The sequence below is a fragment of the Megalobrama amblycephala genome, linkage group LG12 (assembly GCF_018812025.1).
Source record: "Megalobrama amblycephala isolate DHTTF-2021 linkage group LG12, ASM1881202v1, whole genome shotgun sequence".
Classification (NCBI taxonomy): domain Eukaryota; kingdom Metazoa; phylum Chordata; class Actinopteri; order Cypriniformes; family Xenocyprididae; genus Megalobrama; species Megalobrama amblycephala.
The window spans coordinates 31,010,589-31,030,624 of NC_063055.1; the positions used below are offsets into that span (position 1 = coordinate 31,010,589).

Sequence of the window (20,036 nt, forward strand, 5' to 3'; positions counted from 1 at the left end):
AAGTTTAGCTCCAGAGTTATTGATCCGGGAAGTTCGATTCTGTGAATATATTGCCCACTTTACTGAACTCATTGAGTTAAGCACTAACTTTCTTTATATTTGAGTCCAACAAGTTCAAACTCTATGAGCCGCACATTATTTGTGTGCATTATTAACGTATGGAACTAACTGAAACACTACTGCCAGCCAGCGGGACATTAAAGAGGAAGTGTTTGTCCGAGTTCACAGCAAGAGAACGATTTGTGAGGGAACGCAAAAGTTTTGCGTGGGGACGCAAATATCTTTGCGAGGGAACGCAAATATTTTTGCGAGGGAACGCAAAAGTTTTGCGTGAGATTGCAAAGTTTCTCTTGGGAACGCAAAAGATTTGGGAAAAAAAATCCTCCCATCCCAATTTTTTTTTTCCCACCACCATGTCCCTTTAGGGGCTCCGTAAGTTACTGACAAAATCGGAATAACTTAATTTTGATACAGTCCTCATATGAAGTCAACCAGCTTTTTTTTTAGCATCTTTTTGGACTGAAATATTTACCAGCAACAATATTTTCCACCCCAGCTGCTGAACAACATGGATTTGAAGATCCAGTTCATACAACATTCAGGCTTGTTGTATATTGTGCAACATCCGAAAAATGCCAAATGTCCATTGTAAGGCCTATGTCATACAAATGAAGAACACAGAAGTCACAATAATATTTCAGTCTCCAGACCTATCAGTCCATTAAGTGACATCACTTCCTCCTGCGACGTGTGCCTGCAGACCGGATGCGAGCAGCCTGACGAATGTTCATGTATCTTTCTTCCACATCTTGGTGCAGAGAGAGGCAGAGAGTCTGATGATGAAGAATGGATGAAGGGGAAGTGGGAGAGGAGGTGCTAGAGCTGTCCAGGGGTCCCATCGGTGCAGCTTCTCTGCTCCTGTCCATCTCTACTATGCCAGAGTCTGAAGATCTTTGTTGTTCCTCTCTGTCCTTCAGTCTGGCTAGGCTGTTACTCAGGGAGGCATTTTCCTGCTGCAGAACCCTGATCCTCACTGAGTTTGCCTTCAGCTGCTGCTCCATATCACACATCACATCACCTGTAGCTGTGACACAGAGAGAACCGGTTGTAAGCAGCAGGTAGGGGTGGGAATCGCAAGAAATGTAATAAATCCAGGTGTTTATTATACAGACTTTCAAATGAGGTTTTACAGTGTTTTAAAGGTGCCCTAGAATTGAAAATTGAATTTACCTCAGCATAGTTAAATAATTAGAGTTCTGTACATGGAAATGACATACAGTGAGTCTCAAACACCATTGTTTCCTCCTTCTTATGTAAATTAGATTTTTGCAAAAGACCTCTGAAGAACAGGTGAATCTCAACACCGACTGTGACGTAACAGTCGGGATCATTAATATGTATGCCCCCAACTTTTGCATATGCCAGCCCATGTTCAAGGCATTAGACAAGCTAGTATGTCTGGAGCTGCGCAGCCGAATAAACAGACTTTATGCTGGTTAGCAAGCAAGGACAATAATGAAAAATGGCAGATGGAGCAATAACTGACATGATCCATGATATCATGATATTTTTAGTGATATTTGTAAATTGTCTTTCTAAATGTTTCATTAGCATGTTGCTAATGTACTGTTAAATGTGGTTAAAGTTACCATCTTTTCTTACTGTATTCACGGAGACTGGAGCCGTTGTTATTTTCATTATTAAACACTTGCAATCTGTATAATTCATAAACACAACTTCATTCTTTATAAATCTCTCCAACAGTGTGTTAGCTTTAGCCACAGAGCACTATCAAACTCATTCAGTATCAAATGTAAACATCCGAATAAATACTATACTTACATGATCTGATATGCTGCATGACAAACACTTTGTAAAGATCCATTCTGAGAGTTATATTAGCTGTGTGAACTTTGTTTATGTAATGTATTATAGAGTTGCGAGCTTGGGGGCGGGGAGCACGAGCATTTAAAGGGGCCGCATGCTGAATCGGCACATTTATAATTATGCCCCAAAATAGGCAGTTAAAAAATTAAATAATAAAAAATCTATGGGGTATTTTGAGCTAAAACTTCACAGACACATTCAGGGGACACCTTTGACATATATTACATTTTATGAAAAAGGGTTCTAGGGCAACTTTAAGAGAGGCAACATAAAGGCAATCTAGTTGGCCTTAACTATGTATCAAAAAAAATTTATTTAATTTATTCTTTAATTTCACTGATTATTGAGATAAAGATTGACTAGCATGTGCCGGCATGTTAATTTTTTGTGCAAATCCAGCATTGAATTGACCCTCGTTTGTGAAGCAGTCCGGCGTAAAATGACGGCATGGTAACAACACTTTACTACAACAACTGTCTTCTCTAAAGCAGCCCAACATGGCCTCCCCCCCTTTGTTGCATGTTCTCAGGGGCAGGGTTTATGTAAATTTTAGGGTTAGTGATGTCACTAACCTGGGAAGAAGCTTGTTGTATTCCCTACCAGCCATTTGTTGTAGTCCTTAAACAGAGAATTCTTTAAAAGACAATATATCCCTTTGCATTGAACTTTGAGCATCGTAAATTTACAGATGTTGTCCATGCTCAAACAGCAACATGACACACTAACTAAAGTTATAAAAAGTGAAATCATAATCAACCACCCCTTTATACTTTAATATCGTGTTGGATCCATTTCAGAATGCTCATTGTGAACAAGGTCAGAAGCAAGTAAAGAAGCTGCTTTTGTGCTGTCAAACTGCTTTAAGGTAAAGTATCTCGTAAAATACACTATTATTCAGTCATTATAGGACAGAAGATTAGTGCAAATAACAAGAACTTGTGGACTGACTTGCTAGCTAAAGACTGATGTGATGCACGGATTGCAGCTATATCCGCGGGATCTGCGGATAATCCGCGGGCGGGTGGGTCAAGTGAAAACTGGATGAGTGTCAGTATATTTGGTCCTTACGTTCATTATTAAAGTGACAGCAACATAATAAACCTGCTGCTCTCTGTCATTAATGTTAATCAAGCAACAAAATTAAAAGAAAAATCACTTACTGCTCCTGACTGAATATCTTTATGAGGATCATTAACCTATATTTAATTCATTCAGTGCAAAGTTTTTTCATTTGATTATTCAATTTCTGTATAATTTCTTACTTTAATGCTACTGTTAAATAGTTTTTAGCACTTTTCGAATGCTTTGGATATTACATAGTAACTCAGAGCAACTCTCTTACGTGTATCTATCTCCAATGTTACTCTCACACTTCAAATGATTGCGTGTAAATTTTGTTTGAATTTTTGTATTTTCAATTTACAAATTACTTGAATTTTAATTAAAATTTCATTTTTCACAGTAGTGTTTTGTATTTTATTTAAATACATTTGATGAGTAAGTATTTTTAATTTGTAACTAAATACTTATTTATGTATTTGTGCCCATCTCTGTGTGAAAACTGTATCTACCACTACTTACACTCAATGGAAAATAGGACCTACATTTTTACACCGAGTATAAATAACTACTACCTTCTGAATAAATTCTAGTTCTGAATAAGTAATTGCTTCCTAACTTAAAGGGATAGTTCATCCAAAAATGAAAATTATCCTATGATTTACTCACCCTCAAGCCATTCTAGGTGGATATGACTACTTTCTTTCAGACAAACACAATCAGACTATATATTTAAAAATATCCTTTAGTCCTCCAAGGTTTATAATGGTTGTGAATGGGGGTCTGCATTTTGAAGCCAAAAATAATGCATCCATCCATAAAGATGTAATCCATACGACTTCAGGGGGTTAATAAAGGCCTTCTGAAGCGAAGCAATGCGTTTTTGTAAGAAAAAATATCCATATTTAAAACTTTATAAATTCAAATATCTAGCTTCTGGCAGCGACCATACGCAGAATGCGCAACGCAGAAATCGATATGCCGCTGAAGAGTATCCTTTGACCTGATGCACAAAGTAATGACGAACACAGAGGCACAGAGGATAGAGCAAAACAAATTATCGGTTATGAATTACAAGTCTAAAATTATTTTTAAAGAGAAATGTTGGAGAATGTCAATATAAGAGAAGAGAAGCTTGTTGCAAAATTTTTAAATTTGTTGCAGAGCCCTATTTGTTTGAACTACGAGAGACGTCTAAGTTTACAATACTCCTACATCATTGGGTTACTCAATAAACACTAGTCGACTTGCGCATTCTGCATACAGTCGTCCGCCAGAAGCTAGTTATTTGAATTTATAAAGTTTTAAATATGGATATTTTTCTTGCAAAAACGTAACTGTAATGTAGGGAGGGGGACAACGGAGTTAGAGATCCACGTGCAGGCTTTATTTATAAAAGCGTAGTCGTACAGGCAGTAGGTCAAACGCCAGAAAACAGATACAGGAAGGCAAGGCAAAAGAGTAATCCAAAAACACAGGCAATGGCCAAGGCAGGCAGTAAAAGATCAAAAACAAGGAAACAGTACAGGGTCAAAACACAGGCTAGGCAAGACAAGGCAGGATAGGGAACAGACGGAATGCAAAAAAAAAAAAAAAAGGGCTAAACAATACTCAGCAAAGTGTGTGTGAAGGAGTGCAGCTTATAAAGTGAACCTGATGAGAAACAGGTGTGAGTGTGATCAGTGCCTAGCTGAGGGTTTGTGGGAAATGTAGTCCAGAGTGAAGTGACTCTGTGTGTGCAATGAAAAAGTCTTAATGTTGAAACAGAGACCTCTGGTGGGGAGTGGAAGGAAGCAGCAGTGGGTGGAAACGTGACAGAAACCCTTCACTTCAGAAGGCCTTTATTAACCCCCTAGAGTCATAAGGATTAAGGATGGATGCATTATTTTTGGCTTCAAAATGTGGCCCCCCATGTACAACCATTATAAACCTCGGAGGACTAAGGATATTTTTAAATATATCACTGATTGTGTTAGTCTTAAAGAAGATAGTCATATACACATAGGATGGATTAAGGGTGAGTAAATCATGGAATATTTTTCATTTTTGGGTAAACTATCCCTTTAAAGTCACCATGAAATCAAAGTGGACAATTCTTGGTTTTGATGGAATATTGCAGTATTGCAATATTTTTAATCAATTTTTAATCAAAATAACTTCCCCTTCCATTGCAGTCACATCTCTTCTCTTCTCTAATGATGTTTACTGGCACGAGGGTGGGACAACCTGTCACTCACAGCAATAACAAACCACAACGATCTAATCAATTCATGATGGGCAAAACATTTCTGTCTTACATTTTTTTCGTGTACGAGTAGCCGTTTCACTTGAATATACATCACAATAGGGAAGAAAAACCTATTGCTTTGAATCTTCTATTTCATGCCAAGTTTAAGTGTCAGGAGTGGGCAGAGTTCACTCACTCTGTGGTGCTACTTGTGGGTTAAGCTCAGGAAAGGCCACCAGTATCCTCTCTCTCTGGGCAGCTTCTTCCAGCATCTCTTTCAGACGAGACACACTCTTCTCCAGTTCTGTGATCTGTGTCTGCTGCCTCTGTTTCTCAATACACAGTGAACTACATCGGGACTGCAGAGAAAGAAACCGTCAGATTTACTTTAATGTAGTCAGGCTGATTCTGTCATACTGAATATTTTTGTCTTTAAATTAGTTATTTGAGATGTTTACCTGCTGCTGTGTGAGTTGCTCCTGAAGTGTGTCTTTTTCTTGTATGATCTGTGTGAGTTTGTTGGCAAGATCAGCTTTTTCATCCTCACATTCTTCCAGACTGCCATGTAGATCCTCAGTCTGCTGAACCAGCACATCCAGATGCTTCCGCAGAGCCGTCTGCTTCACCTGAAGAGCCTGTCCACAAAACGACCATGTTTCATGATCTAAATAGATGGAATCAAGTCCAGCTCAGCACTTTTCCTCATTGAATATCATGTTATGGAAGTAACATTGTTAAAGTTAAAGTGTTGATTTTAAAGGTGCCGTAGAATGGAAAATTGAATTTATCTTGGCATAGTTGAATAACAAGAGTTCCGTACATGGAAATGACATACAGTGAGTCTCAAACACCATTGTTTCCTCCTTCTTGTGTAAATCTCATTTGTTTAAAAGACCTCAGAAAAACAGGCGAATCTCAACATAACACCGACTGTTACGTAACAGTTGGGATCATTAATATGTACGCCCCCAATATTTGCATATACCAGCTGTTCAAGGCATTAAACAAGCCAGTATTAACATCTGGATGTGCACAGCTGAATCATCAGACTAGGTAAGTAAGCAAGGACAATAATAACTGACATGATCCATGATATCATGATATTTTTAGTGATATTTGTAAATTATCTTTCTAAATGTTTCATTAGCATGTTGCTAATGTACTGTTAAATGTGGTTAAAGTTACCATCGTTTATTACTGTATTCACGGAGACAAGAGCCGTCGCTATTTTCATTTTTAAACACTTGCAGTCTGTATAATTCATAAACACATCTTCATTCTTTATAAATCTCTCCAACAGTGTGTAATGTTAGCTTTAGCCATGGAGCACTATCAAACTCATTCAGAATCAAATGTAAACATCCAAATAAATACTTTACTCACATGACCCGAAGCATGCATGCAGCATGCATGACGAACATCTTGTAAAGATCCATTTGAGGGTTATATTTAGGGCCCGAGCACCGATGGTGTGAGGACCCTATTGTAATTGCTCAGCCAATTATTCTTCTTCTCCAAAATGAATCGCATTTTTGAGGGCCTAAACGTTCTCAAAAACTCATGAAACTTTGCACACGTGTCAGAAGTGGTGAAAATTTACATCTGATATGGGTTTCAGAATTAGGTGTGGCAAAATGGCTCGATAGCGCCACCTACAAAATTTCAATTAAGCGCCCTTTGTGCTACGTTTCACGTACAGTTATGAAATTCAGTAGACAGATGTAACAGCCCAATACCTACAAAAAAGCCCGTGGATGCAAAGTTTGTAAACCCAACAGGAAGTGAGATATTTTGAATTTTCTCTACAAAATTTGTGCAGTTTTTGCCATTTCCAGACGTTGTACTTTAACAAACTCCTCCTAGAGCTTTAATCAGATCAACATCATATTTGGTCAGTCTAATCTAAAGGCCTTTGAGACGTTAAATTGCGAAGATCTAGAGTTTTCACTGAAGGGCGTGTCCGTGGCGGCCTGGCAAAGTTCGATGTTTCGCCATGAAACAGGAAGTTGTTGTAACTCGGGCATACAATGTCTGATCTGCCCCAAACTTCACATGTTTTATTAGAGTCCTGACCTGAAGACATCTATGTGACAATATTCAGTTACAGTCATAGCGCCACCTGGGGGCAACAGGAAATGACATGTTTTACACTGTGATTAACTCCTCATAGAGATTAAACCAGAAGCACATCATATATGGCCAGTCTAATCTTAAGGCCTTTGAGATGTTAAATTGCAAAGATCTTGAGTTTTCGTTGAAGGGTGTGTGTGTGGCGGACTGACAAAGTCTGATGTTTCTCCATGAAAGAAGAAGCTGTTGTAACTCAGGCATACTATGTCTGATCTGCCCCAAACTTCACATGAGTGATAAAAGTTCTGGCCTAAAGACATCTGTATGACAATATTCAGTTAGCGCCACCTGTTGGCAGCAGGAAGTGTGGCACTTTTACATGATTTTGCCATAATTCTCCTGTATTTACTCGCTCACATGCATGTCGCCCACTGTTCGCTGTTTTCCTGAGGCCAACGGATGGCGGTGAGCCCGGGTGCGAGGGCCCTTTCATCGCTGCTTGCAGCTTTAATAGCTGTGTGAACTTTGTTTATGCACTGTATTATAGTCGAGAGCTCGGGGGCAGGGAGCGCGTGATTTAAAGGGGCTGTGCGCTGAATCGGTGCATAGTTAATGATGCCCCAAAATAGGCAGTTAAAAAAATTTATTAAAAAAAATCTATGGGGTATTTTGAGCTTAAACTTCACAGACACATTCAGGGGACACCTTAGACTTATATTACATCTTGTGAAAGAACGTTCTAGGGCACCTTTAATATTATGATATTTATCCTAGTAATCATACTATGACACACCTCATGCAGGCGTTGCACACTGTGGTTTTTGGCGCTTTCTTTGTCTAACAGTGTCTGTGTACTTCTGAGCTCCTTCTCCAGGTTTTTCCTGCTCTCCTCCATCTCTTTTAACATGGTCTCTTGTGAATTATGCAGATGATGAACTTGCTCCTGAAGTGCAGCCCTCTCACATTCTATAGAAAATAAATGTAACCAATTATTTATATCACCCCAAAATCAATCTTTTAGGCCTTTGCCACATTCCCTAATTCAGGGGTTTTCAAACTGGGGTCGAGGGCTCAGAAAATTTGAGATAAAATTCTACAATAATAAAATATTCTACAAAAGTATTTATTAGGGCTGTCAAGAACAAGATGTTAAAATTGTTTAATGCAATATTTGTCAACACATTTATAGAATTAGAAGTTCTTATTAAATATATATAAATTGCCATTGCATTTTAAGAAGGGGGTCTTTAACATCAAAAACTTTGAAAACCCCTGCCCTGTATTACTTAATATATTTAGTTAAATCATTGCATTGATCATTTTGTACTACAATACAGCTCAAAAAAGGGAAAGATTTTTGAAAGATTTTATTACAGTTCCATTTTTGTGGACAGTAGTTGTAGTGGATACTTTTATAATGATGTCCAGCTTACCAAGACTCTGTTTTGCTTCTGTATGCAAATTCAGTTCTGCTGTGAGTTCAGATTTTTTTTCCTCTAATAGCGTCACACCTGTGAATGACAATGTTTATTAACATTAACTGCATTAACTTTTATATAATAAGTTTCAGATATGAGTTAAGGGTTTTAAAGAAACACTCACCTCTCTTTAACTCCTCCTGCTCCTCCTTTAGCCTCCTTACTGCTTCCTCTCCCTTGACCTTCACCTCCTGCATTCTGTGCTCACACTCCTCCTCCATCTTCCTCCTCTCCTCCTTCTCTCTTTTGACTGTCTCTGATAGCTGTTTTCTCAGCTTCTCTCGCTCACTCTCGGTCTCTTTCAGCTTCTTTTTCAGTGGCTCAACAGTTTCTCTCACCTCCAATTTAAAAAGAATAATCAAATGAGGAAATACACTACCGGTCAAAAGTTTGGAGTAATTAGGATTTTTCAATTGAAATAATAAATGAGCACCAAATCAGCATATTAGAATAATTTCTGAAGGATCATGTGAAACTGAAGACTGGACTAATTATGCTGAAAATTCAGCTTTGCATCACAGGAATAAATTACATTTTAAAATATATTCAAATAGAAAACAGATTTTTTTAAATTATAATAATATACTCAGACCCTCACCTCCAGAACATGTTTCCCAACACGGCTCATATCCTTACGCTGCTCACTTGCCCATTGGGAAATGTCACATGCAGACAAGCGGCCCAGCTGCTGTGTTTCCTCCACAGCTTCCAGGAAGCCCTGCATGGAGCAAGGCAAACCCAGAGACTGGCAAAGAGACACTAGAGCATCACTGCTCTCCTTCATCACCGCCTGAACACAAGCACAGGCCTCACAGGGCACCAGGGCCGACTCTACTGTCTGACAGCTCACAGTGTGAGTGGACGGAGACACACAGGAGCCTGCAGTGGACGCTCTTCTGTGGTGGGAAGAGGAATCTGGGGTACTTGAGGTGGTTTTATGGGGGCTTGTCATGGAGGTGCTCTGTGTATTGTGCGTATTAACAGTAGGTGTGTTTGCTGCTGTTCTGGTAATGAATGATGAACTCCGTTGAGATCGAAGTTGCTGTCCATTAGTCCCCTGAAAGAAAAGATCTTTTAGTAAATCTTTAGGTTGTTTGTAGAAGGTCTTTAGATTGTTTTCAGTGAAATAGGATTGATTACACTGTTTAATGGTTTAGTTTATAAGCAAGGATCATTTTTGCGAGTCTTATGTGTGTTTTGTCTTTATCATCCTTCTTACTTCTTGTGCTTGTTGATTTCTGAGCTGAAGTAGGTTGTTCCAGAAGCGTTTGACCACAGGACCGATGGAAACAGAGGATTCGTTTTGACCAGATGATAAAACTCTCTGCTTCTCAAGCAACAGCTCAGCATGAACGTTAAAACTCTGGAGAAGAAGCATTAATCTGGGACAAAAACACAAATGCACATAATTTTGATTTAGAAAAAAAAGATGGTTCCCACAAAAATATTGAACAGCAGCACCAAATCAGCATATCAGAATTATATCTGAAGGAACATAAGACACTGAAGGAGTAATGGCTGCTGTAAATGTAGCTTTGCCATCACATTAAATCTACAATATATTAACAGAAAACAGTTATTTTAAAATGTAATAATATTTCACAGTGTTACTGTTTTTACTCTATTTTGATCAAATAAATGTATCTTAGGTCAGCATGAGAGACACAATTCACAACGTTGACTACCTGTCAATCAGCAGCTCTAGCAGGACTATGTGGGAGTGCTGACTGAATTCCTCCTCACCATCTACATAGTCATACTCCTCTAAAAGACTGACCAAATCCAGATTACATGACAGTTTATCGGGAAATTTCCATGATTGGAAACGGACGGGTCCAGTCTTAGAAAAAACATCAAGGACCGCTCCCTGTAAATCAATAAGATCTCTCCGAAGGCTGTCGATACAGTCCTGACGGCCTAACAGATGAGTCATTGTTCAACAGACCAAAATATGCGTTTGTTAGTTAAGAGTTTCTGTAGCAAGAACATGTGCATTAGCTCTATACACACCAGGTTTCCATGGACGCGTGTAGGCAGAATCATTTCACTTGAACTACATTTCCCACAACCCCCCTTGGCCCTCCTACCGGAAGTCGTCGTTCATTTGTCGTCTTCTGTTTTGTGGCGTTTGGTGAAACGAGAGGTTAGTGAAGTTGTATGAAAGTGTACAATAGAATTATATTACTTTAGTAAATTTAAGGGCTGTACGTTGACTTTTTCAAACAAATGACCCGTAGACTGACAATAACTGTTTATTTTTCTCAGCGTACTTAATTCGGCCAGAGAAGAGCCTGTAGTGTCGCAGTCATGCCGCCTGGGCCTGTGCAGATCATGCAGCCGGAGCTAAACAACAAGGTATGAAACTTGAAATTTATTTATTTTAGAGTCAGTAGAGGGTAGATTCATCTGATTTATATTCACTTACTAAAATATTTGTATCCATTAACTTACAAACACGTTAATAGACCCATAGTATTGCATGTTTATAGATTATGGCTGCGTCCGAAACCGCCTACTCTCTTGAGAAGGTATTTATTTTGAATAAGTAATTATTTTACGACCGCTAAAAAGTACTTTCTATATAGTAGGAATGTGTGTGCTAGTATGAACGTTATTCCGACGAACTACTTTCGCCATGTTGTCATTATTATGTGACCCACCAGCTTCAGTTATGTTGCTTCACTGCCATTCATAAATCCTCTCCCGTGGCTTCATAATATAAAGTGTCCATCATATGCAGAGCCGGATTAACGCAAAGGCAAACTAGGCACGTGCCTAGGGCCCGATTGGCGGGATGGGGCCCAGACAGAGGGACAAAAAAATAATAAAAAAATAATAATAATAATAAAAAAAATAAAAAAATAAAAAAAATGTACAAATGTCCTATCTACAATTTATTTCAATATTTATTAATTAACTAAAAATAGTGACGATGTTTATCTTAACCATAGTCAGAGTGGGTCCGATGGACTCGCCAAAACGAACACATCCTGTGGGTGTTGCGAAGCAAAATGCTAAATAAAGCTTGCCATAAAAAGCCTGCAAAAGTAATGATTATGAAAGTGACAAAAACAGCAAGGAGACATTTTAATTGTTTATTAATAAACTAATGTTTTCTGAATCCGTGTCGGCTGCGAAGATGAAGTTGACATTACTGACTCTCATCATCTCCGTGGACGCGCTTAGAGAATGCACATTTCATTCGGATGATCATCAGAGAGCCTATTTCTTTTCGTTTTGAATTATTTCGTTTAAAAGTAGACATTTCAAGCTTTCTATATATTTCTCATGTCTGTGAGGCAAGCAGCCGCTGAGTTTCGGTTAATTTATAAGACGCGCCAGTTCACGCGCCAGTGATCGCGCCGGCACCTCCATGTCATTATTATATTGCCTGCTATATTTGCTTCTTATTTATTAAATCCAGGCAATTGGTTGATGAAACATTGATTAAAATTAAGATACAATTTTTACAAAACGAAATTCACTTTAAAGAAAGGCTTTCTACAAAACAAAACTTAATGAAGTGTTTAAAATCATGTCTGACCCATTCCATGTGTCCCGATATATTGCGCATGATGCATCTTACTCATGCTGTTCACTTTTCATAATCAAATAGATTAAATTTAAAAATAACATTATAATAGGCCTATTTAAACATAAATATTAAACTAAATACGTATTTAATGGCTACCAACACGTATACAGTACACAGAAATTGCATGTCCATTTAATTTAACATATTCAATATTGGGGGCATTTTTTTAAAAGTAAAAAACAATAGTTACTTTCCCTGGTAATTAGTTCCTTTTATAATAATGTAACTCGGTTATTAACTCATTTACTATTTGTGAGAAGTAACTAATAACTATAACTAATTACTTTTTTAATAACGTGCACTGCATTTGACACACAAGACTCACAGAAAAGAAAAGACAGAAATGCGCAGCAATATCAAGTTCCCTTTCACTCTTGAACAAACAATAACACACAGAATTATGCCTGTTTTGTCAAGTATCCTCATTAGAGTAGTCTTAAAAGAGTTAAATAACGTCTTAAATGAACTTAAAGAGTTGTGAGAAAATGAGATGCGCGTCACATCAGCGGGAGCTCTTAAAGTGACAGCAGCCTAATAAACCAGTGATGTCTGTCATTAATGTTCATCAAAGAACAAAGCCAACAGAGACAATTGCTTTAATAAGGCTTATGTTTAATTTATAATTTATGCAGTGAAGACTGCATAAAGTGTTTGATAAATTTATTCAATTACTATTTCCTACCTGTCTAAAAGGTAGGAAATATATGGATACATTTATTTGGGCCAGGCCACAGATACATTTTTTTTTTAAGCTGTTGCTTTAAGTTGTTTCTACATTAATTTGGAGAGTAACGGTAAAATTATTACAATATTAAAGAGGGGAGAAGAGTCAGGGGCCTCCAACATAAATTATGCCTAGGGCCTCCAAATGTCTAGAACCGGCCCTGATCATATGCACACTTAAGAATCTTGCTTGAAGTAGTAGGTTATCTGGGTACTTTTTGCCTACTCTTTCATGAGCACTGTGAATTCGGACATATGTCTTTTGTCACATACTGATTTTCAACAAACCTTGCTTATACTGTTTTACATATAACACTGTACTAAAAGTACTCTTTTTGACCAGATTAAGATACAGAATACAACAAAATTTGGCTTGTGAGGCAATCTTTGCAACCAAAGTGTTATGGAGTACCAGATAAGTTAAGTTGTGTAATGTTTTAATAAAAGCCCAGAGGACCAGAAAGAAGAGACTCCAGCCACAAAGCCCATTGTGGGAATCATCTATCCGCCTCCTGAAGTCCGGAACATTGTTGACAAGACTGCCAGCTTCGTGGCCAGGTTTGACATCATATCACAAGTTTCATTATTGTACATTTGTTTAATCAATAATTAACCATTTTTTTAAATTTTCCAAAGGAATGGACCTGAGTTTGAGGCCCGGATTCGACAGAATGAGATCAACAACCCAAAATTCAACTTCCTCAACCCCAACGACCCTTACCATGCTTACTACCGCCACAAGGTCAATGAGTTCAAGGAGGGCAAAGCTCAGGAACCGTCTGCAGCAGTGCCTAAAGTCATGCAGCAGCAGGCATCACAGCAGCTTCCTCAGAAGGTCAGGATCCTGTCATTGACTTCATACATCACCTATTAGTTATTAATTCCTTTTATTGAAATAAAACCAGTCGTCATAATCTAAGCAGTCTGATTTGAAAGGTTTTCATATCTGGATATCTTATGAAGAACGTATGTGTTTGTGGTCATTTAGGTTCAGGCACAGGTGATCCATGAGACGGTGGTGCCCAAGGAGCCTCCACCGGAGTTTGAGTTCATTGCAGACCCTCCCTCCATCGCAGCCTTTGACCTGGATGTGGTGAAGCTGACCGCACAGTTCGTCGCCCGAAATGGTCGTCAGTTTCTCACACAGCTGATGCAGAAGGAGCAGAGGAACTACCAGTTTGACTTCCTGCGACCACAGCACAGCTTGTTCAACTACTTTACAAAACTGGTGGAACAATACACAAAGGTACGGCAGCAATACTCAGGATGAATCAGATTGAGGTTGCTAATAAAAGTAGAGCTTTTGTGTGACATTTAATTCACTTAATTGATTGGTTTCTTGCAGGTTTTAATCCCTCCGAAAGGTCTTTTGCTGAAACTAAAGAAGGAAGCAGAGAATTCTCGTGAGGTCTTGGACCAGGTAATTAATTATGACAGCCACTCCAGATCACACACTCCCCTTTTCCACCATCACGGTTCCGGTGCGGGTTCCTGGCCTGTGTCCATTCCTGAATGTGGTTCTGGGCCAGAAAGATCGGTTCAGCTCTGGCCCTAAAAACTTGCTGGTCTCAAACGGAGCTGGGGGAGCGGGGGTGGAGAAATGCTGCCACTGTCTATGGCATTCTCATTGAGCAGTGTAATAACGTTGCACAGCATTGCTCTTCATATTTAAATATATAAAACTGTGTGCGCAAGAGAGTAAATCAATGGTTTCAGTTTCAATATATCTCAAAAAATGGACAGATGAGAAAATCAGGAGTTTTTGTGAGCTGTCTGTAGCTTGGTACACTAGAATCACTCCTGGTACTGTGAACAGAAAAACAGAAGTGCTGCACTGTCTGCTCAAACAATGGGATGCACACCGTTTGATTTTTAGCGTGGTTATAATCAGGTATACAACACATGGCAGTGTTACGTCACTGTTCGTTCCTCAAGTTCGTGGAAACACGCTCTGATTCGCATCAGGCTCTTGCTCGCCTGGCCGAGAACAGGCTCTGCCTCCAGAACGGGAACCATTCTGGTTGAAAAGGAATAACTGAGTGGATGTTAAGACATCTACATAACATAAGCCTAGTATGAGGAGGGCGTATTGTTTATGTTGGAGTTTTAAAACCACATTAGAACTGAAATTGCTAAATATATAACATGTCATGTATTATTAGTAGTATTATTAAATTCAGTTAGTCCCAAAATGTTCTCTCAGGCTGTAGAATTGATCAATCTGAGCTTTGAAACTCATATGATCAAAAAAGGGAAGGACAGATCAGATTGACCTGTAATATCACATCTTTCCCCAATATTTTAGGTCAGATATCGTGTGGAGTGGGCCAAATTCCAGGAGCGAGAGAGGAAAAAGGAAGAGGAGGAGCGAGAGAAGGAGAGGGTGGCCTATGCTCAGATTGATTGGCATGACTTTGTGGTCGTGGAGACGGTGGACTTCCAACCAAATGAGCAGGGTGAGCATGTTTAGTTCACACAACAATTGACAATGATTTTAGATATTTGAGGGTTTTTATTTATGCAAACATACTGTAGCATCAGAAAAATGCTCTTTATTTTGGTAAGAGCAAGAAATTTCTTCAGTCTCAGAGCTGTGGTTCAATTAGCCAATTACATACACAATAACCTTTATTGTAAGATAATGGAGAAATTACTATAATTAATAATTGTATTATAATGAATACTATATCATTGTTGTTAACTTTAAATTTATATTTATTTGCAAAATGCATACAGCTATTATATTATTTAAATATACTATACTATACCATTTTTAATAAAATATTGATTCATATTAAATGATTGTTCATAATATTTATTAATGATTGATATTAAATATTTATGTTTTTTTATTATTATATTCATCATCATTAATACTTTTTAAAATTATACATATTGCAGGTAATTTCCCTCCTCCCACTACTCCTGAGGAGCTGGGCGCTCGTATCCTGATCCAGGAGCGCTATGAGAAGTTTGGAGAAAGTGAGGAGGTGGAGATGGAGGTGGAGAGTGATGATGAAGAGGATGAGAGGGGAGGGAGGGAGGACGGACGCGCAGCTCAGCTAGACCAGGACACACAGCTGCAGGACATGGATGAGGTGAGACAACCAGGGTGATCATCCCAATGGGATGAGGAGGGGTTTTGCCAAACTTGCTTTAAGAAGCTTGTTCACATAATGGCATAGATGGTGAGTTTGTAGAAGTGGGTTAATTATTACTCTGACTGACTTGCATCTGTTCTTCTCAATAGGGCTCTGATGAAGATGATGATGGAATGAAAGCTCCTCTACCCCCTGATAATCCCATGCCACCACCTCTGCCCCCCACCCCAGACCAGGTTATCATCCGCAAAGACTACGACCCCAAGGGTAAGGGCATTTATAAAAACACACTTTATCATTCTAAAACGGCACACATTTCTTTGCATCCACTCACTTTCTATCTCCTCTTCTCTTCAGCCTCTAAGCCTCTGCCTCCCGTGGCCGCCCCCGATGAGTACCTCATCTCCCCCATCACGGGTGAGAAGATCCCAGCCAGTAAGATGCAGGAGCACATGCGCATCGGCCTGCTGGACCCCCGCTGGCTGGAGCAGCGTGACCGCAACATCCGAGAGCGTCAGATCGAGGAGGAGGTGTACGCTCCCGGCCTTGACATTGAGAGCAGCTTGAAGCAGCTGGCCGAGAGACGTACCGATATCTTTGGTGTGGAGGAAACGGCCATCGGTAAGAAGATCGGAGAGGAGGAGATACAGAAGCCTGAAGAGAAGGTAAGAAAGACAAAGAAAAAATTGACTATTGTGGATTTACTTGCTATATGAACACACACAAAAAAATTAGTGGACATGATTAAGGCCCGGTTACACTTCATATTCCACATCATGCTCCGTCTTGTGCACTGTCAAGTCTGCGCAGCTTTCAAAGTATGTACGACTATATACTTATGGACTTTAGAAAGGAGTAAATAGTCTTAAAAAAATATTTACACTTGTCATCTTCATGGGCAAAAATGACCGCCATAGAAAATACATAAATACAAAGCAATGTTATGGGGTACAGTCTACAAATCAGCTGCAGTGAAGAATCCTTTAATATTGTCTGAAATATCAAATCTATAAATCAGTATAAAATATATATATATTATTTTTCAAATATTTGTATTTTATATAGAAATAAATTGTAATTTAGTGGTGAATATTGTCTAGTACCAAGAAATCCCTTCAAAATACAAAATATAAAAAAAACAAATTCTGTTACAGTACATTTATTTCATGAATAAAAAAAGTCCCCCTAAGTGAGGAATACCAGAGGGTAGTAGTGTTTATCTAACACACTTTCCTCTTTCTCTGCAGGTCACATGGGACGGTCACTCAGGCAGTATGGCTCGTACTCAGCAGGCGGCTCAGGCTAACATCACCCTGCAGGAGCAGATTGAAGCCATCCACAAAGCTAAAGGTCTAGTGCAGGAGGACGACACCAAGGAGAAGATCGGCCCTAGCAAGCCCAACGAGATTCCTCAGCCGCCCTTGCCATCAGTAGCCCCCAGTCTGCCCAAACCCACCCCACCTGTCAACACTGTCCCCAGACCCACGTCTACTGTGAGTCTCAATCTGTTTCTGCATTTAAGAGTTTCGAAAGGTCCATTTGTTGGTCAAAAATAAAAATAAAAGTGCTAGTCCTAACTAAAGGCACTTGTGTATATTCCAGATGGCACCCCCAGTACGGACCACCTTGCTTCCTGCTGTGCCTGTCATACCCAGACCTCCAGTGGCCCCAGTGGTACGTCTGGCCCCTGGACAAGTTCTGGCCCCCATGCCACCCATGTTACATGCTCCACGCATCAATGTGGTGCCCATGCCACCGTCTGGACCCCATATTATGGCACCCAGACCGCCACCTATGGTGGTTCCTGCTGGTGAGTCTTTGAAATAACTGATCTATTATGTATATTCCTGGTACATTTTACTTAAATATAATTTAAAGACAAGAAATTCATAACAATATTAAAGACTTTTATTATTAAGCATTATTATTTATTTATTGTTTTATATATATGTTTTATGCATTACTCACCTGTTGAGTAATAAAAATGCCATCTCTGCATTTCAGCTCCCTCCACATTTTAAATACATCAGTTCTCGCCATCTCCAAAAAGCCAAGCCAATGTTGATTCTTGTTTTATTATGAGCTCTGTGGCATTTTCTTTTTGTCAGCAGTCTCTCCTCTGTTCAGCATTTTGTTTTAGTTTTTTTAGCAGGTGATTCCCTGGAGGTTCGAGATTTAGCTGCTCCATGTCAACGTTTCTTACTTGTTGTGACAACTAACCTATGCCACTCCCACACCATACACACGTCAAAGTAGCCGTAGCAACTTTTCTCTATTTACAGATATAAAGACACAAACGGGCAAGTGATGAATGTACACAATTTCTCACAACAACCATCCAGTCAGTCAGGTCTAAAATATAAACACTTATAATAGGCTTACCATAGTGAATCAGAGTACCTCGTTATTTAAATTGTTACTTTTGAACAAAAAAGATACATAGTGTACCTTCAAATATATTAATAATAATTTTGTTGTAATTAATAAATAGTTTTTGTTTTTCAGCGTTTGTACCCGCTCCCCCTGTACCTCAACCTCCCAGCACAGTTTCCGCACCCATGCCTCCTGCTCATCCTCCACCTCCTCACGAGGACGAGCCTTCCAGCAAGAAAATGAAGACAGAGGACAACCTGATTCCAGAAGAGGAGTTCCTGCGCAGGAACAAGGTACAATGCTGCAACATACTATTTTAAGTGCACTTTGAAGCAATGACTATTTTATAACTATTACATCAGGGTCATTTGTTAATCTTTTTAATTTGACCTTTGCTCTCTTTTAGGGACCTGTTGCAGTCAAGGTTCAGGTGCCAAACATGCAGGACAAGACAGAATGGAAGCTGAGTGGCCAAGTACTGAACTTCAACCTGCCTCTCACAGACCAGGTAAAGACTTTGCCTATCCGGTATCTGTATGTACCAACTCCATTTGTAGACATTTTTAACCACTGACCTATAGAATTCTATACACATTTTGTGTAATACATGAAAATCTGAGCTAAATAATTGCCTTTATGTGCCTCAGGTGTCTGTCATCAAGGTTAAGATCCATGAAGCCACTGGAATGCCGGCTGGAAAGCAGAAGCTGCAGTATGAGGTAAATTTCAGATTATTTTAAATCTTTTAGATGTTTTATTATTTAAATGGTGAATGTTTTATGACATTATTAAATATAAGAGTATTTACTTTGCAAACAGAGATCTCATATTGTGTTTGATTCTCCAGGGTATTTTCATCAAAGATTCCAACTCTCTGGCCTATTACAACATGAACAATGGCTCTGTCATCCATCTGGCCCTTAAGGAGAGAGGAGGAAGGAAGAAGTAGATCGCTCATGTTTTCTTCTCTGCTCAAATCTTCCACATTTATTATTGTGCTTATAGTCCCGCTACATTTGTACACTTCACAGAACTTGTGCTGTGTGCTGTAGAAAAATTGTAATACAAAGTAATCAGTGTCTTGTGTATCCTACCAATATGCATAACATTCAATCTATGAATGATTAAAATAACAAAACATTGTCCTAGCAAACCGCTCCTAGAATGTTTTTAGTTGCACTTCTTTTCATTGAAGTGATTGTGTTAAATATTTGTAAATTTGAAGTTCAGCTTTGAAACGCATTGTATTTTGTGGGATACATATTAAATACACAAAAATGTCTCTTAGGAAAATGTACCTAATAAATTTCATTAAGTAATGTTATTAGTCATACTGTCTTTTTTCCTCACAAATGCTGGCAATGACTGACTTATTTTTCATGTTATAGTATTTTTGGTGGGCATCAATAAAAAGATATGAAATATCAACTATATTTAAAATGTAAATGTCTAAAAAACGCAACATCATATAAACGCAGAAGGTACCTTTGTTTCCGGTTACTTTTATTTTGAAAACGTTACAC

At 38.8% G+C, this 20,036-nt stretch overlaps 2 protein-coding genes across 3 annotated transcripts; one reads left to right on the forward strand and one right to left on the reverse strand.

The window, feature by feature from the left end:
* Positions 1-437: 437 nt before the first annotated feature.
* ccdc157 (coiled-coil domain containing 157) lies at positions 438-10,747 on the reverse strand. The gene is made up of 9 exons (XM_048210569.1): positions 10,407-10,747; positions 9,941-10,103; positions 9,320-9,778; positions 8,846-9,059; positions 8,677-8,754; positions 8,037-8,209; positions 5,632-5,808; positions 5,370-5,532; positions 438-1,084 (listed from the first exon to the last, which is right to left on the reverse strand). Exons 1-9 carry the CDS (start codon positions 10,652-10,654, stop codon positions 732-734), a joined length of 2,028 nt encoding a protein of 675 aa, XP_048066526.1. The 5' UTR covers positions 10,655-10,747; the 3' UTR covers positions 438-731.
* Positions 10,731-19,837, forward strand: sf3a1 (splicing factor 3a, subunit 1). 2 transcript variants are annotated; one of them, XM_048210567.1, is made up of 16 exons: positions 10,731-10,864; positions 10,987-11,076; positions 13,488-13,597; positions 13,676-13,874; positions 14,028-14,285; positions 14,385-14,459; positions 15,345-15,495; positions 15,941-16,137; positions 16,290-16,407; positions 16,498-16,805; positions 17,388-17,633; positions 17,743-17,950; positions 18,646-18,806; positions 18,920-19,021; positions 19,161-19,232; positions 19,361-19,837. In XM_048210567.1, the coding sequence occupies exons 2-16, from the start codon at positions 11,029-11,031 to the stop codon at positions 19,460-19,462; spliced, it is 2,355 nt and encodes a 784-aa protein (XP_048066524.1). In that variant the 5' UTR covers positions 10,731-10,864; positions 10,987-11,028; the 3' UTR covers positions 19,463-19,837. The 2 variants fall into 2 exon arrangements, with proteins under 2 accessions (XP_048066524.1, XP_048066525.1); XM_048210568.1 differs by lacking the exon at positions 10,731-10,864 and having other exon boundaries at positions 10,902-11,076.
* The last annotated feature ends 199 nt before the right edge of the window (positions 19,838-20,036 follow it).

What these genes read in the sequence shown, in the direction of transcription:
- ccdc157 (XM_048210569.1), bottom strand. Translation starts at nt 10,654, where the DNA reads ATGACTCATCTGTTAGGCCGTCAGGACTGTATCGACAGCCTTCGGAGA. An exon ending in AGAAGCAAAACAGAGTCTTG is followed by an intron (nt 8,210 to 8,676) that starts GTAAGCTGGACA and finishes TATTTTCTATAG; the next exon opens with AATGTGAGAGGGCTGCACTT. An exon ending in AGCAACTCACACAGCAGCAG is followed by an intron (nt 5,533 to 5,631) that starts GTAAACATCTCA and finishes CTTTCTCTGCAG; the next exon opens with TCCCGATGTAGTTCACTGTG.
- sf3a1 (XM_048210567.1), top strand. Translation starts at nt 11,029, where the DNA reads ATGCCGCCTGGGCCTGTGCAGATCATGCAGCCGGAGCTAAACAACAAG. An exon ending in CACAGCAGCTTCCTCAGAAG is followed by an intron (nt 13,875 to 14,027) that starts GTCAGGATCCTG and finishes GTGGTCATTTAG; the next exon opens with GTTCAGGCACAGGTGATCCA. An exon ending in CAAAGACTACGACCCCAAGG is followed by an intron (nt 16,408 to 16,497) that starts GTAAGGGCATTT and finishes TCTTCTCTTCAG; the next exon opens with CCTCTAAGCCTCTGCCTCCC.